General features: G+C 41.9%; 1 protein-coding gene and 1 long non-coding RNA gene across 6 annotated transcripts in view; both read left to right on the top strand.

Moving 5' to 3' along the window:
- Positions 1-16946, top strand: part of LOC127926659 (piggyBac transposable element-derived protein 4-like) — a 68227-nt gene extending 51281 nt beyond the window's left edge. The window contains exons 1-5 of one of the 2 annotated variants that reach the window (XM_052512148.1): positions 9642-10140; positions 11055-11152; positions 11284-11461; positions 12965-13079; positions 15459-16946. In XM_052512148.1, the coding sequence (XP_052368108.1) occupies positions 9903-10140; positions 11055-11152; positions 11284-11461; positions 12965-13079; positions 15459-16917 (2088 nt within the window). In that variant the 5' untranslated portion in view covers positions 9642-9902 and the 3' untranslated portion in view covers positions 16918-16946. Of the gene's footprint in view, positions 1-9641; positions 10141-11054; positions 11153-11283; positions 11462-12964; positions 13080-15458 lie in introns of those variants that run through there. The other variant, XM_052512149.1, reaches the window with a different exon arrangement.
- On the top strand, positions 3792-5661 carry LOC127926664 (uncharacterized). 4 transcript variants are annotated; one of them, XR_008124795.1, is made up of 3 exons: positions 3792-4137; positions 4256-4363; positions 5303-5661. It is a non-coding gene; the product is annotated as an uncharacterized LOC127926664 (long non-coding RNA). The 4 variants fall into 4 exon arrangements; XR_008124796.1 differs by having other exon boundaries at positions 3792-4191; positions 5357-5661; XR_008124794.1 differs by having other exon boundaries at positions 3792-4191.
- Positions 16947-17706: the final 760 nt, after the last annotated feature.

Here is a 17706-nt window from a genome sequence, read left to right as displayed (position 1 = left end):
GACTCCAGCAGATCCTTATATTACAATATCCACTACAACTCACCCACAGATTGCTGTTTCATGATTGTCTCAATGAAGAGTTCCTCATTCCACTTTCCTGTGGGATTTTACAAGCCTCCCACTGGTTGAATAAACATTGTTTCCACATCAAATTAAAAAAACATCCTTAACATAGAAGGTTCATCAATCTTCATCCCTAAACTAGCAACATTAACTATTGTCTATTGTTATTCTCAATTACATTCCTGGCCTTATGAAATCCTGACTAAATACAATGTTCCCACCAGCAACCATTTGTTTATTCAATTATATTTCTCATTAAGATGAATATTGTTTTAATTCTGCATGGGTCACGCATTGCTTTGGTCATGTGTTCCCTTATGGGTCAATGATTGTAATTAGAATATAGCAATGATGCTCTGTCCTCAATCACTTACAGTTTCTCTGGAAAGTATTCAGACCCCTTGACTTGTAGGTTTAGGTCATCAGTAAAGGGGACATCTTAAATATTACAATGACCCTTTCAAAGACAGACATCCCCCGGACCTCCCCCTATAACTATTTTTAAAAGGGTAAAAATGATCTGTTTTCTATAGCATTAAGGTCAGGGCGTTGTGATGCCCACTCCAATACCTTGACTTTGTTGTCCTTAAGCCATTTTGCCACAACTTTGGAAGTATGCTTGGCGTCATTGTCCATTTGGAAGACCCATTTGCGACCAAGCTTTAACTTCCTGACTGATGTCTTGAGATGTTGCTTCAATATATTCACATAATTTTCCTCCCCCATGATGCCATCTATTTTGTGAAGTGCCCCAGTCCTTCCTGCAGCGAAGCACCCCACAACATGATGCTGCCACCTGTGTGCTTCACGGTTGGGATGGTGTTCTTCGGCTTGCAAGCATCCCCTTTTTCCTCCGATCATAACGATGGTCATTATGGCCAAACAGTTCTATTTTGTTTCATCAGACCAGAGGACGCCTTCAGGCGTTTGGAAATCGCTCCCAAGGATGAACCAGACTTGTGGAGGTCTACCATTTTTCTGAGATCTTGGCAGATTTGTATTTATTTTTCCATGATGTCAAGTAAAGAGGCACTGAGTTTCAAGGTAGGTCTTGAAATACAGGTGATCTTCAAATTGACTCAAATGATGTCAATTAGCCTATCAGAAGCTATAGACATCATTTTCTGGAATTTTCCAGGGCTGTTTAAAGGCACAGTCAACATAGTGTATGTAAACTTCTGACCCACTGGGATTGTGTAATAATCTGTCTGTAAACAATTGTTGGAAAAATGACTTGTGTCATTAACACATATGTCCTAACCGACTTGCCAAAACTATAGTTTGTTAACAAGACATTTGTGGAGTTGTTGAAAAATGAGTTATAATGACTCCAACCTAAGTGTATGTAATCTTTAGCTTCAACTGTAAATACTGTATCCTTCACTATCTATTCTTCACTGTGTATTGCATCTTAGCTGCTGTGTTTCTGCTCATCCATGTTTTATACTTCTATATTTCCCATTCCTTTACTGGATTATGTGTATTAGGTTTAGTTGTGGAATTTGTTAGATATTATCTGTTTGATACTGCTGTACTGTTGGACTTAGAATCACAAATAATTTTCACACAACTGGCAACCAGTGACTGGTGATATTTAGTGTTTCACCCAACTGGCAACCTAAATCCAATGACGGTGGACATTTTGTGTTTATTTCATGTTGAATTCACTTTAGTTGACGAATCAAAGAAATGTAAATAGAAACTAGATGTTGAACTGATGTCTGTGCCCAGTGGGACGGTTTGAATAAGCAGCAGGTTTTGGATCAATATCCACCTTAGTAGCTAAATTTCCGTGGAATTTGCGACAGATTTTCATGTGAATATTCTCAAATCTGCATGAAACAATATACGCATTTTCCCACCGGAAACGTTGGCATCAAACAGGTTTATTGCGGATAAAAGTCTGCGTGATAAAGTAGTGCACGGAAAAAGTTTTGCTGTTGAATTCCCATGAACTGAATGAAAAATGCAAGTTGAATGGGTTTCCATCGCATTTTCAACTCTACTGATGGTTTTGAAAAAGCGTTGAGTTATATAGCAAACGTGCTCTTGTCCCGTTCACTTTAGCCAACAGCTCAAAGATACAGTGCTGGTAGGCTACCTACATGATGACATTATTATGGATGAGAGAGATATTATTTTATTGTCATACATATCCTGTTTCCATCAGCCCGGTCATTACTTTGGAAATTGTTGGATCAATATCCACCTTCATGATGTGGATGAAGCCTGATTTGGAATGTCTGAGTAGTTCTATATGATGTCATAATACACCCTCTGATAATCAAGTGATATTTGGAATGTCTGAGTAGTTCTATCTGATGTCATAATACACCCCTCTGATAATCAAGTGATATTTGGAATGTCTGAGTAGTTCTATCTGATGTCATAATACACCCCTCTGATAATCAAGTGATATTTGGAATGTCTGAGTAGTTCTATATGATGTCATAATACACCCCTCTGATAATCAAGTGATATTTGGAATGTCTGAGTAGTTCTATATGATGTCATAATACACCCCTCTGATAATCAAGTGATATTTGGAATGTCTGAGTAGTTCTATCTGATGTCATAATACACCCCTCTGATAATCAAGTGATATTTGGAATGTCTGAGTAGTTCTATATGATGTCATAATACACCCCTCTGATAATCAAGTGATATTTGGAATGTCTGAGTAGTTCTATATGATGTCATAATACACCCTCTGATAATCAAGTGATATTTGGAATGTCTGAGTAGTTCTCTGATGTCATAATACACCCCTCTGATAATCAAGTGATATTTGGAATGTCTGAGTAGTTCTATATGATGTCATAATACACCCTCTGATAGTGATACATTTGCTCCATTGTTTCCATGTCAGTTGGTTTCCCACTCTGATGATTTATATCTGACAGAGGGGCTTTAAATGAATAGTATGGTGACATTTAGTGGGGCTTGAAATAAATAGGATTTTTAATAATAAACTCCTATAGCAACAATACACTGCAGCTTTGACATCAAGAAGAGAATGGGCTGATGGGTGGTGGTGCTACTCTATAGGTAAGGCTGTCCAATATGAATGTTCAATACACACAATAGGTTGACTGTGGAGGTGATGTACAACAGTCAAAGTCCTGCAATAAGAGCTAAGATGCTAATATTTGTGTAAATGATACATATTTGTGTTCTGTGGTTGTCACTGAGTTGGCTGATATCCTATTTTATGGCGTCACTCCACAGTTAAGGCTGAACAGTGCCTATACAAAGACTACACTTTGCTCCATTCATATTTATTTTGATCCTGACAAACTCCCCAGTCCCTGCCGGTGACAAGCATACCCATAACATGATGCTGCCACCACAATACTTATTGTGTGGTTAATGTGTGGTCTGTCTCCAGGTCATCAGACTGTTAAATTGTCACCACTAGCCGGCCTCCGCCCAGTACCCTGTCCTGAACTTTAGTCACTGTTACTAGCTGTCTACCACCCAGTACTCCACCCTGTATTCTAGACAAGACTCATCCTATATAACTACTGCTGTTCACACCTTTCCTATTAAAATACGGTCCATAATGTCTAGACACACCATCATATACATTGTAAACCAACTGTATATATTTATATTCCAGACTCTTACATTGTTCATTCTACTATTTCTATATTTCTAAATCCTTAAAAGAAATTGTGAGGAAAATCAGTAAGTCACATAAATGAGTTTTCATGGGACAAACGGGGTGGTCTTCAGAGATAGATGGGAGAGGTTTAGGGTAACTGAAGGATAGGACTGGATGGTCTTCAGAGATAGATGGGAGAGGTTTAGGGTAACTGAAGGATAGGACTGGATGGTCTTCAGAGATAGATGGGAGAGGTTTAGGGTAACTGAAGGATAGGACTGGATGGTCTTCAGAGATAGATGGGAGAGGTTTAGGGTAACTGAAGGATAGGACTGGATGGTCTTCAGAGATAGATGGGAGAGGTTTAGGGTAACTGAAGGATAGGACTGGATGGTCTTCAGAGATAGATGGGAGAGGTTTAGGGTAACTGAAGGATAGGACTGGATGGTCTTCAGAGATAGATGGGAGAGGTTTAGGGTAACTGAAGGATAGGACTGGATGGTCTTCAGAGATAGATGGGAGAGGTTTAGGGTAACTGGGATAACTGAAGAGATAGGACTGGATGGTCTTCAGAGATAGATGGGAGAGGTTTAGGGTAACTGAAGGAGAGGACTGGATGGTCTTCAGAGATAGATGGGAGAGGTTTAGGGTAACTGAAGGATAGGACTGGATGGTCTTCAGAGATAGATGGGAGAGGTTTAGGGTAACTGAAGGATAGGACTGGATGGTCTTCAGAGATAGATTTAGGGAACTGAAGGATAGGACTGGATTCTTCAGGATGGGAGAGGTTTAGGGTAACTGAAGGATAGGACTGGATGGTCTTCAGAGATAGATGGGAGAGGTTTAGGGTAACTGAAGGATAGGACTGGATGGTCTTCAGAGATAGATGGGAGAGGTTTAGGGTAACTGAAGGATAACTGAAGGATGGGAGAGGTTTAGGGTACTGGATGGTCTTCAGAGATAGATGGGAGAGGTTTAGGGTAACTGAAGGATAGGACTGGATGGTCTTCAGAGATAGATGGGAGAGGTTTAGGGTAACTGAAGGATAGGACTGGATGGTCTTCAGAGATAGATGGGAGAGGTTTAGGGTAACTGAAGGATAGGACTGGATGGTCTTCAGAGATAGATGGGAGAGGTTTAGGGTAACTGAAGGATAGGACTGGATGGTCTTCAGAGATAGATGGGAGAGGTTTAGGGTAACTGAAGGATAGGACTGGATGGTCTTCAGAGATAGATGGGAGAGGTTTAGGGTAACTGAAGGATAGGACTGGATGGTCTTCAGAGATGATGGGAGAGGTGGATTCTTCAGGATAACTGAAGGATAGGACTGGGATAGGACTGTCTTCAGAGATAGATGGGAGAGGTTTAGGGTAACTGAAGGATAGGACTGGATGGTCTTCAGAGATAGATGGGAGAGGTTTAGGTAACTGAAGGATAGGACTGGATGGTCTTCAGAGATAGATGGGAGAGGTTTAGGGTAACTGAAGGATAGGACTGGATGGTCTTCAGAGATAGATGGGAGAGGTTTAGGGTAACTGAAGGATAGGACTGGATGGTCTTCAGAGATAGATGGATGGAGAGGTTTAGGGTAACTGAAGGATAGGACTGGATGGTCTTCAGAGATAGATGGGAGAGGTTTAGGGTAACTGAAGGATAGGACTGGATGGTCTTCAGAGATAGATGGGAGAGGTTTAGGGTAACTGAAGGATAGGACTGGATGGTCTTCAGAGATAGATGGGAGAGGTTTAGGGTAACTGAAGGATAGGACTGGATGGTCTTCAGAGATAGATGGGAGAGGTTTAGGGTAACTGAAGGATAGGACTGGATGGTCTTCAGAGATAGATGGGAGAGGTTTAGGGTAACTGAAGGATAGGACTGGATGGTCTTCAGAGATAGATGGGAGAGGTTTAGGGTAACTGAAGGATAGGACTGGATGGTCTTCAGAGATAGATGGGAGAGGTTTAGGGTAACTGAAGGATAGGACTGGATGGTCTTCAGAGATAGATGGGAGATTTAGAGGTTTAGGGTAACTGAAGGATAGGACTGGATGGTCTTCAGAGATAGATGGGAGAGGTTTAGGGTAACTGAAGGATAGGACTGGATGGTCTTCAGAGATAGATGGGAGAGGTTTAGGGTAACTGAAGGATAGGACTGGATGGTCTTCAGAGATAGATGGGAGAGGTTTAGGGTAACTGAAGGATAGGACTGGATGGTCTTCAGAGATAGATGGGAGAGGTTTAGGGTAACTGAAGGATAGGACTGGATGGTCTTCAGAGATAGATGGGAGGGTTTAGGGTAACTGAAGGATAGGACTGGATGGTCTTCAGAGATAGATGGGAGAGGTTTAGGGTAACTGAAGGATAGGACTGGATGGTCTTCAGAGATAGATGGGAGAGGTTTAGGGTAACTGAAGGATAGGACTGGATGGTCTTCAGAGATAGATGGGAGAGGTTTAGGGTAACTGAAGGATAGGACTGGATGGTCTTCAGAGATAGATGGGAGAGGTTTAGGGTAACTGGTGGATGGTCTTCAGAGATAGATGGGAGAGGTTTAGGGTAACTGAAGGATAGGACTGGATGGTCTTCAGAGATAGATGGGAGAGGTTTAGGGTAACTGAAGGATAGGACTGGATGGTCTTCTTGGGAGAGGTTTAGGGTAACTGAAGAGACTGGATGGTCTTCAGAGATGATGGGAGAGGTTTAGGGTAACTGAAGGATGGATGGTCTTCACTGGATGGTCTTCAGAGATAGATGGGAGAGGTTTAGGGTAACTGAAGGATAGGACTGGATGGTCTTCAGAGATAGATGGGAGAGGTTTAGGGTAACTGAAGGATAGGACTGGATGGTCTTCAGAGATAGATGGGAGAGGTTTAGGGTAACTGAAGGATAGGACTGGATGGTCTTCAGAGATAGATGGGAGAGGTTTAGGGTAACTGAAGGATAGGACTGGATGGTCTTCAGAGATAGATGGGAGGACTGGTTTAGGGTAAACTGAAGGATAGGACTGGATGGTCTTCAGAGATAGATGGGAGAGGTTTAGGGTAACTGAAGGATAGGACTGGATGGTCTTCAGAGATAGATGGGAGAGGTTTAGGGTAACTGAAGATAGGACTGGATGGTCTTCAGAGATAGATGGGAGAGGTTTAGGGTAACTGAAGGATAGGACTGGATGGTCTTCAGAGATAGATGGGAGAGGTTTAGGGTAACTGAAGGATAGGACTGGATGGTCTTCAGAGATAGATGGGAGAGGTTTAGGGTAACTGAAGGATAGGACTGGATGGTCTTCAGAGATAGATGGGAGAGGTTTAGGGTAACTGAAGGATAGGACTGGATGGTCTTCAGAGATAGATGGGAGAGGTTTAGGGTAACTGAAGGATAGGACTGGATGGTCTTCAGAGATAGATGGGGTCTTCAGAGGTTTAGGGTAACTGAAGGATAGGACTGGATGGTCTTCAGAGATAGATGGGAGAGGTTTAGGGTAACTGAAGGATAGGACTGGATGGTCTTCAGAGATAGATGGGAGAGGTTTAGGGTAACTGAAGGATAGGACTGGATGGTCTTCAGAGATAGATGGGAGAGGTTTAGGGTAACTGAAGGATAGGACTGGATGGTCTTCAGAGATAGATGGGAGAGGTTTAGGGTAACTGAAGAATGGAGGTCTTCTGGATGGTCTTCAGATAGATGGGAGAGGTTTAGGGTAACTGAAGATAGGACTGGATGGTCTTCAGAGACAGATGGGAGAGGTTTAGGGTAACTGAAGGATAGGACTGGATGGTCTTCAGAGATAGATGGGAGAGGTTTAGGGTAACTGAAGAATAGGACTGGATGGTCTTCAGAGACAGATGGGAGAGGTTTAGGGTAACTGAAGGATAGGACTGGATGGTCTTTAGAGATAGATGGGAGAGGTTTAGGTAACTGAAGAATAGGACTGGATGGTCTTCAGAGACAGATGGGAGAGGTTTAGGACTGGATAACTGAAGGATAGGACTGGATGGTCTTCAGAGATAGATGGGAGAGGTTTAGGGTAACTGAAGAATAGGACTGGATGGTCTTCAGAGATAGATGGGAGAGGTTTAGGGTAACTGAAGAATAGGACTGGATGGTCTTCAGGACTGGGAGAGGTGGTCTGAAGGATAGGACTGGATGGTCTTCAGAGATAGATGGGAGAGGTTTAGGGTAACTGAAGGATAGGACTGGATGGTCTTCAGAGATAGATGGGAGAGGTTTAGGGGACTAACTGAAGGATAGGACTGGATGGTCTTCAGAGATAGATGGGAGAGGTTTAGGGTAACTGAAGGATAGGACTGGATGGTCTTCAGAGATAGATGGGAGAGGTTTAGGGTAACTGAAGGATAGGACTGGATGGTCTTCAGAGATAGATGGGAGAGGTTTAGGGTAACTGAAGGATAGGACTGGATGGTCTTCAGAGATAGATGGGAGAGGTTTAGGGTAACTGAAGGATAGGACTGGATGGTCTTCAGAGATAGATGGGGTAGAGGTTTAGGGTAACTGAAGGATAGGACTGGATGGTCTTCAGAGATAGATGGGAGAGGTTTAGGGTAACTGAAGGATAGGACTGGATGGTCTTCAGAGATAGATGGGAGAGGTTTAGGGTAACTGAAGGATAGGACTGGATGGTCTTCAGAGATAGATGGGAGAGGTTTAGGGTAACTGAAGGATAGGACTGGATGGTCTTCAGAGATAGATGGGAGAGGTTTAGGGTAACTGAAGGATAGGACTGGATGGTCTTCAGAGATAGATGGGAGAGGTTTAGGTAACTGAAGGATAGGACTGGATGGTCTTCAGAGATAGATGGGAGAGGTTTAGGGTAACTGAAGGATAGGACTGGATGGTCTTCAGAGATAGATGGGAGAGGTTTAGGGTAACTGAAGGATAGGACTGGATGGTCTTCAGAGATAGATGGGAGAGGTTTAGGGTAACTGAAGGATAGGACTGGATGGTCTTCAGAGATAGATGGGAGAGGTTTAGGGTAACTGAAGGATAGGACTGGGTGGTCTTCAGAGATAGATGGGAGAGGTTTAGGGTAACTGAAGGATAGGACTGGGTGGTCTTCAGAGATAGATGGGAGAGGTTTAGGGTAACTGAAGGATAGGACTGGATGGTCTTCAGAGATAGATGGGAGAGGTTTAGGGTAACTGAAGGATAGGACTGGATGGTATTCAGAGATAGATGGGAGAGGTTTAGGGTAACTGAAGGATAGGACTGGATGGTCTTCAGAGATAGATGGGAGAGGTTTAGGGTAACTGAAGGATAGGACTGGATGGTCTTCAGAGATAAAAAAAGAAAAGAACACAGTGGCCAAACTGCGCAATCCGGGAGAAGGGCCTTGGTCTGGGAGGTTACCAAGAACCTGATAGTCACTCTGACAGAGATATAGAGTTCCTCTTTGGAGATGGGAGACACCAACACTTGCCTAAATAGCCCATGTGCCACCATAGGAAGTGTTCTGTGTTGTTTGCGATGAGCCTTGGTCAATTTAGCTCAGAGTATGTCACCCTATTCTATCTGTCACCTTCTTTAAATGTATTTATTTAACCTTTATTTAACCAGGTAGGCTAGTTGAGAACAAGTTCTCATTTACAACTAAGACCTGGCCAAGATAAAGCATAGCAGTGTGAACAGACAACACAGAGTTACACATGGAGAAAACAACTAACAAGTCAATAACACAGTAGAAAAAGAGAGTCTATATACATATCTAATCCTGCCTAATAGGCAGGCCAATCCTGGAGGGAAGTATTGGCTGTAAGAAGTAAGAACATAACATCTGGTTATTTTTTAAATGACTTCTTATGACATTGCTTGCCAGACTGAACATTGTAATTAATATTTTTCAGTCTGCGTTACCCACTCCAGTCAGCAGATGGCGATATGAATTTTTCAGGTGATGCTTCTTGCGTGACGTATAATCTAGTGGACGGGACAGGAGGCTTCTTCAACGGCGACAAAAAGGCTTCTGATTTGACCACGCTGTGCTTTGCTAGCAAACCTAAAACCGAAACATTGGAGCTCTTTAGACCAATCTTGTGTATATTACTCTTAGTGTTTTCAACGTAATTCTGTTTACATATCTACTGGTTCATTTAAACGTAATTTGCTTGTTAAATTAGAAAATGTGTTACATTGATACTGCACTAGGCTAATCTCCCGGAGCATAAACTCACTAATCTCGACGGAGAAAGAAACTGGTGAAAGGAGGCAAAGCAGCTTGAAGAATGAATAAGGAGGCTATCACATTGAAACAAGAGGATGATATTACAGTGAAAGAGGAATATGGGAACGAGGTTGTCAAAGTGGAAAAAGAGGTAGAAGCTTTCAGAATCAAAAAGGAGGAAGATGCCGTAAAATTGAAAGAGGAGGAAGACCCTTTTGGAGTAAAAGAGGAGGATATCTCAATAAAAGAGGGAGACGTTTTGGGAGTGAAAAATGAGACTGAAGATCCGATTACCACCAGTGAGTACTGTCTTAAAAACGGGCACAAACTATGCAGTTGTTTTTAAAGGGGCATTATACTGAAGTTCTACACTTGAATATGTTGTTCAGTACTGTAGGAATTGTTTATTAAGGGGCAATCTGCCATTGGTACAAATATTATTGGAACTTCAAAAATGGATTTATTGAATTCTCTATGTGGTCTATATTAAAGTGCACTTATTCTAGTATAGCCGGATTTTAAAATATAATATACAGTGCATTTCTACTTAAAATATCAAGTGGACGCAAAATGCACCCATTTTGTGGAACGGCCCTTTCACATTTGCATCACAGTGGTGGGAAAAGTACCCAGTAAAATACTACTTGAGTAAAAGTTAAAATATACTGAAGTATCAAAAGTATATAAATAATTTCAAATTCCTTATATTATAAACCAGATGGTGCCATTTTCTTGTTTATTTTATTGACGGATAGCCAGGGACACACTCCAACTCTCTGACAATCTACAATTGAAACGTGTGTTTAGTGAGTCCGCTAGATCAGAGCCAGTAATGATTACCGGGGATGTTCTCTTGATTAGTGAGTGAATTGGACCATTTTCCTGCTAAGCCTTCGAAATGTAATGAGTACTTTTGGGTGTCAGGGAAATGTATGGAGTAAAAAGTACATTTTCTTTATGTATGTAGTGAAGTAAAAGTACAATTAGTCAAAAATAGTAAAGTACAGATTCCCCGGAAAGCTACATAAATAGTACTTTAAAGTATGTTTTACTCAAGTACTTTACACCACTGATCACAAACAATATAAAAAAGCATAATTAAAGTGTCTAATTTAGTCCCCTTTTAGATATGTATTCATCCCTCCTGTTAGACTCTCTGATTGCAATAGAAGTTGATAAGTTTACCATATTTTTGATGTTCTCATTCACACAGGAGACAGACATGACTATTGTGGATCCTCTGGGGAGCCTCAACAACATCCTGATGCTGACGAAGTAGAGAGGAGTCTCTCCAGATCAGAACACCAGATGGTACAGCTTGGTTTGGTCTAGCATACAGCTTGCTCTCAGGGTCTGGTCTGGGCTTCTGTAAAGCACTTTTTCAACAGTGACATCAGCATCCATAATGATATGTGTCTGTGTCCCCTCTTTATGGTTACCAGGACAACGCTAGCCCCTCCTCCCTCCCGGAGTCCCCGTTTCGTACCTCTCCCGGTAGCACCTTACTGCTGGGTATGAAGAGGTTGTCTGTGCTGCTGGTGGACTGCAGGAAAACAACGGGGCTGAGTGGAACTGTGAGAGGAGGAGCAGAGAAGAAAGGATCAGATTTGACACATCAAAGTAAGTGCTGTAGTTTAGTTTGTACAAATATAATAGATCTTCCCACTGGTATCTGTTACCAGGACAACCAGCAGAGTTCTGTTAGTTGACATGAAGATGGACTAGTATCTTTTACCAGTGGGGCTGTCCCCGACTAATAAAAATCTTGTTTGACTTAGCCACCTGTTCCTTTCACCAATCAATTGGTGCAAATTTTAAACATGTATTTCTATATATACACGACAGTTGAAGAGTTTGGGGTCACTTAGAAATGTCCTTGTTTTTGAAAGAAAATCATTTTTTTTGGTCCATTAAAATAACATCGACAATCAAAGCCACAAATGCTGATGCTCCAGATACTCAACTAGTCTAAAGGAGGCTAGTTTTATTGCTTCTTTCATCAGAACAACAGTTTTCAGCTGTGCTAACATAATTGCAAAAGCGTTTTCTAATGTTTGATTCGCATTTTAAAATTATAAACTTGGATTAGCTAACAAAACGTGCCATTGGAACACAGGACTGATGGTTGCTGATAATGGGCCTCTGTAGATAATAATGGGCCTCTGTAGATAATAATGGGCCTCTGTAGATAATAATGGGCCTCTGTAGATAATAATGGGCCTCTGTAGATAATAATGGGCCTCTGTAGATAATAATGGGCCTCTGTAGATAATAATGGGCCTCTGTAGATAATAATGGGCCTCTATGTAGATGATAATAATGGGCCTCTATGTAGATAATAATGGGCCTCTGTAGATAATAATGGGCCTCTGTAGATAATAATGGGCCTCTGTAGATAATAATGGGCCTCTGTAGATAATAATGGGCCTCTATGTAGATAATAATGGGCCTCTATGTAGATAATCAGCCATTTTCCGCTACATCATTAGCAATGTCTACACTGTATTTATGATAAATGTAATGTTATTTTAACTAACAAAAGGACATGTATATCCTAACAATCCGTGTTGTAAACAGCATTCTGCATGAATTACGACTCTTTCAACTTGCAACAAAACAATTTTATGAAATCAAATTTTGTCAGCAATCAAACATAGCTTAACACGGTCAAGTTCAGTTTCTGTGCAATCCTCAGACACTCTAGAAGGCAACCAAACATGTTTCCTAATTCTACATTACATATTGGCTATACAAGACCTGAATTAGCCCATGAAGGTTCTTGGACCAATGACCACCTATCGTTTTGAAATCTAGCTAGATAGCCAATGAGCTGGGATTTCCAGCAGTATGTGAATGCCGTTTGTAGGACAAACAGCCATCATGGTAGAGCTGTGCACAACAGAGTTCATTCTCTTTGTAGGACAAACAGCCATCATGCTGGAGCTGTGCACAACAGAGTTCATTCTCTGGTGAAGGGAAACCAGAAGCAGGGTAGTTTACGTTTCACAGCAGTTCGTTCTCTTCTACAGACTTCTCAAGTCTGGAAAAAGTTAAACATGGTTACTAAGAGTGGAAAAGCTAAATCTCAGTCCAAGTATAATCATTTTGATGATATTATTGCAGAAATTGACCAGGAGAGTGACACAGAAGGAATGGATGAGGACTCTGTAAGTGACCAGAGTTTTGATTCCAGCGTGGAAGAAATGTTTTTGGAAGGAAAAGATCCACTTTTAGATCAGTAAGTAAAACAAGTTTTTACTTCTCATGCTAATGCAGTTGTTTAAATGGTTGCATATTTATTTATATATATACACACACACACAGTCAAAGTTTACATAAACTTAGTTTGGAGTCCTTAAAACTCGTTTTTCAACCACTCCACAAATGTCTTGTTAACCTCTCTGGTACAAGTGCGTCCCACCTCGACAACAGCCAGTGAAATTGCAGGGCGCCAGATTAAAAACAACAGAAATCCCATAATTAAAATTCCTCAAACATACAAGTATTATACACCATTTTAAAGATAAACTTGTTATAAATCCAGCCATATTGTCCTGTTTCAAATAGGCTTTATGGCGAAAGCACACCAAACAGTTGTTAGGTCAACCCCTAGCCACAGAACCATACAGCCATTTTCCAACCAAGGAGAGGTGTCACAAAATTCAGAAATGGTGATTAAAATTAATCACTTACCTCTGATCGTCTGGTGGCACTCCCAGGTCTCCATGTTAAACAATAAATGTTCGATAATGTCCCTATTTATGACCAAAAACCCCCCTTTTGTTCGCACGTTTAGCACAAGGTGCGGGCACAAAGTCCAGACAATTTTTTTTTTTTAAGTACAATAAAAGTTTGTAGAAACATGTCAAACTGTAGTATGATCTAAAATAAGGACGCGCGAGAAAGAGGTTCTAGCTCCAGCCTGTTTATTAACCTAACCCTCGCATGTCCTACATAGGTATGGATACCCCCAAGGGACATCTTCAATCGTCAGGTTGTTTTTGTCATAAATAATATTTCAACCGGAGAAAAGCTTTGTTAATAGAAAAGGAGAAACAAGAAAGACGCTCTTGGCTCATGTCTGGAAATTTCCACTGTCCTCTCATTTAAGTGCTGTATCGCCCTCATTTTTCGGAGTAAAAGCCTGAGACAATTCCTAAACACTGGTCACATGTAGAGGAAGCCATAGAGCTCGTGAACTGGGTCCTAAGTCTTTGTTTGGTGGATAGACTTTCAATGGAAAAACAGCCTTTCAAAATAATAGTACTTCCTGGTTGGATTTTCCTCGTTTTCACCTGCCATATCCATTCTGTTATACTCGCAGACATTATTTTACGTTTTGGAAACTTTAGTTTTCTACCCAAATCTACTAATTATATGCATACCCTAGCTTATGGACCTGAGTAGCAGACAGTTTAAAACCTGTCTAGGACAGACGTTCCTCTAGGGAAACATTTCAACAAAAATTGCCCGAAATGTCATTATTATAAATTATATAAATTAAATCAGAAGTGCAATACACCAAATGAAAGCTAAACCTCTGGTTAATCTAGCCACCATGTCAGAATTCAAAAGCTTTACTGCAAGTGCAATTATCGATCAGAAATAGCAATAAAATTCATCAATTACCTTTTGAAGATCTTCTTCTTTTGGCAACACTAAAGGTCACGACAAAACAATAGTGTCGTTTTGTTCGATATAATCCATTTTTACAGCCTAACAGGAAACATTTTGTAAACGGCTTGTCGTAAATTCCGTGTCGTTCGACGTAGCGTTCAATGTAATTACTCTAAACGGACGTTTATCCAGTCATGTTTGGTTTCATTGCATTCCTCTGTTTGTTAGTAAAACAACCTTCATGGTTCTTTTCTGGAACATATTGACCGAAAGGAACTGATTTGAACACGGCAAACAATGACCTAATTGCGCACCAATTATATGATCGGTTCTTCGTTGATTGACTGTATTTCGACCAATGACCACTGATCGTCTTGAAATCTAGCTGGGTAGATAGCCAATGAGCTCAGGTAAACGACAACATGTGATGGTTCTATCCAGGAAGACTATCGTTTGTGGGCGTATAGACACAACCATTCGCCATTGAAAACTCTACGAGGCAGCCACGCTGGTTACGTGCAGCATTTCTGTTTTGAGAGCATTTTCAGAGAATAATTATGGCAAGTAAATCTTTAAAATCGAAGGCAAAGACAAAGTATACAGATCTACACGATATCATTGATGAGATTGATAGAGATAGTGTGAGTGAATTACTACAAGATGAGTCAGACCAGACAGTGACTATTCTTTTGACTCTAAATGGAGAGGATTCTGTGTTGGGTTGGTGAGTAACGTTGTTTGAAATGAATAATATCAAATATTATTCATTTGAGTTGTTTGAGTTTTTTTTTTTTGCCGTATATAAAAATATGACTAGGACATGAAATATGAAGTACACATATGTATAAAGTAAACATTGCTCTACATTGTGGGTGTGTCTGTATATATTACATATATTTTTACATGTCCATTCCATGTTTGATAAAATACAACACCTCACCTTAGTGGATGTTTACTTACTCTATATATAATCTGTGTCTGTTTTGTCTTCATTTCACAGTCCCAGCGATTCTGATTGGGAGCCCATACTGCCAAGGTGCAAATCCCCCACTGAAGCTGGTCCATCCAGCCGGACCCCTGCTGTCTCCGGCACCACACCTACCCCCACCCGGCCATCAAGAGGTGTGAAGCCGGTGACAAAGAAGCGGAGGAAGGGAAGTGTGGAACCTGCTGGCAGAGTGGAGGAGGGTCGTTGGCACTCTGTGCTGGAGGAGGATGTGGCCCCACCACCTCCTATTTTCAGACCAAAGAGGCCACCAGGTCCTCAGCTGGACATGACCTCTAAGTACAGCCCCATGCAACTTTTTCAGTTGTTTTTCACCTCGGCAGTTGTTGATTCCCTGGTGTTGAACACTAATAAGTACGGAGCTAAGAAGCAGGAAGGCAAGAAAGAGACATGGAAGCCCATTTCCAGGTCAGACCTTTTCTGCTACATTTCACTGGTAATTTACATGGGGCTGGTAAAGTTAAAAACCCTAAAGGATTACTGGAAAAAAGCCACACTCTATCAGCTGCCTTTCCCCCGCACTGTCATGTCCTCTACAAGGTTTTTAAATATCTCACGGGCGCTTCAAATCAGTGACCCAGATGTTGATGAGGAGAATGACAGGAGGAAAGGCACCGCAAGGTTTGACAGGCTCTGCAAAGTCAAACCTCTCTACTCCAGCATGGTTGAAGCCTGCAAGGCCCATTTTCAGCCCGCCCAGAACTTGTCCATAGATGAGAGGATGGTAGCCTCAAAGGCCAGAATTGGCCTAAAACAATACATGCGTAACAAACCAACTAAGTGGGGTTACAAACTGTTTGTTTTGGCTGATTCTGCGTGTGCCTACACATGCAATTTTTTTGTCTATGAGGGGAAGAACACGTGTGCGACTGGTAAAGGACTGAGTTATGACTCTGTAATGGAATTATTGGATTTTCAACTGCTGGGGAAGGGCTACAAACTCTTTGTGGACAACTTCTACACAAACCCTACCCTGTTCACAGACCTGAGGAAGCGGGATGTGTGGGCCTGTGGCACCATTCGGTCCAACAGAGTGGGCTTTCCAAAGACCAGGGTAAATGACATGCCTAAGCGGGCTGAGCGGGGGACCATGCGATGGATCCGAGAAGATGGCCTGCTGTTTGTGAAGTGGATGGACACCAGAGAGGTGGCGATGTGCTCCACTATCCACAAGTCCTTCAGTGGTGATCACGTCGTCAGGCGTGTGAAGGATGCTACTGGGGCATGGACCACCAAAAATGTTCCCATTCCTGCAGCCATCAAGGACTACAACCAGAGCATGGGAGGTGTAGACTTGTCAGACGCTCTTAAAGGATACTACAATGTTCTACATAAGACAAAGAAATGGTACAAGACATTGTTTTATAATTTCATTGACATTGCTGTGGTGAATTCCTTCATCCTCCAGAAGGAAATGGCCAGGAGCTGTGGACAGCCCCCATCTCACAGCTAGTCTTCAGGGAGCTGCTCATCAAGGAGCTTGCTGGCTACAGCAAGTCCACTGCATCACATTCTGCCACCTCTGCCGCCTCCTCCTCTGCCGCCTCCTCCTCTGCCGCCTCTACCTCTGCCGCCTCTACCTCTGCCGCCTCTACCTCTGCCGCCTCTACCTCTGCCGCCTCCTCCTCTGCCGCCTCTACCTCTGCCGCCTCTACCTCTGCCGCCTCTACTCCTGCCTCCAGTGGTGTTCATATACCACAGTTCATTACTGCAGGCGTGACTTTACCTCTGAGACAAAGGAGCGGAGCATGGAGGCGTTGTTGTGTTCTTTGTCGCATGAAGTCCCCCATCATCTGCACCAGTTGTTCAGTTTGCCTCTGCTTTGTAGCAGAAAGAGACTGCTATGGGACATGGCACAGGCAGAGAAATATTCTGTTCTAATATTAAAAATAAAAACATAATTTTTTTGTGTGTGTTAGAATAGATTTTTGATAAGTTGTATCTAGTTATTTGCACTGTTGTATATAGTTATAGGTCATTTCACCAATTCGGCCACTTGGGTACATTTGGGCAACTTGTGTGGGACACCTAGGTGACTTCATGCTAAATGTCATGTAGCTCACCCATTCCTGAAGTTATCAGTCTGAAACTCTGCACACCTACAGTTGCCCTCTTGTGTTAATCCATCTAAATTATCTCCAGCATCCTATCTGACTGTGTGGCTGTTCCAGTACATATGAAAGATGATGATACAACAATAAAAACAGAAAACGTATGCTCTTTCTCTTTTCTTCCACCAGAT

This window comes from Oncorhynchus keta, unplaced genomic scaffold, assembly GCF_023373465.1.
Source record: "Oncorhynchus keta strain PuntledgeMale-10-30-2019 unplaced genomic scaffold, Oket_V2 Un_contig_8036_pilon_pilon, whole genome shotgun sequence".
Classification (NCBI taxonomy): domain Eukaryota; kingdom Metazoa; phylum Chordata; class Actinopteri; order Salmoniformes; family Salmonidae; genus Oncorhynchus; species Oncorhynchus keta.
This window is presented reverse-complemented; position numbering and strand designations above follow the sequence as displayed.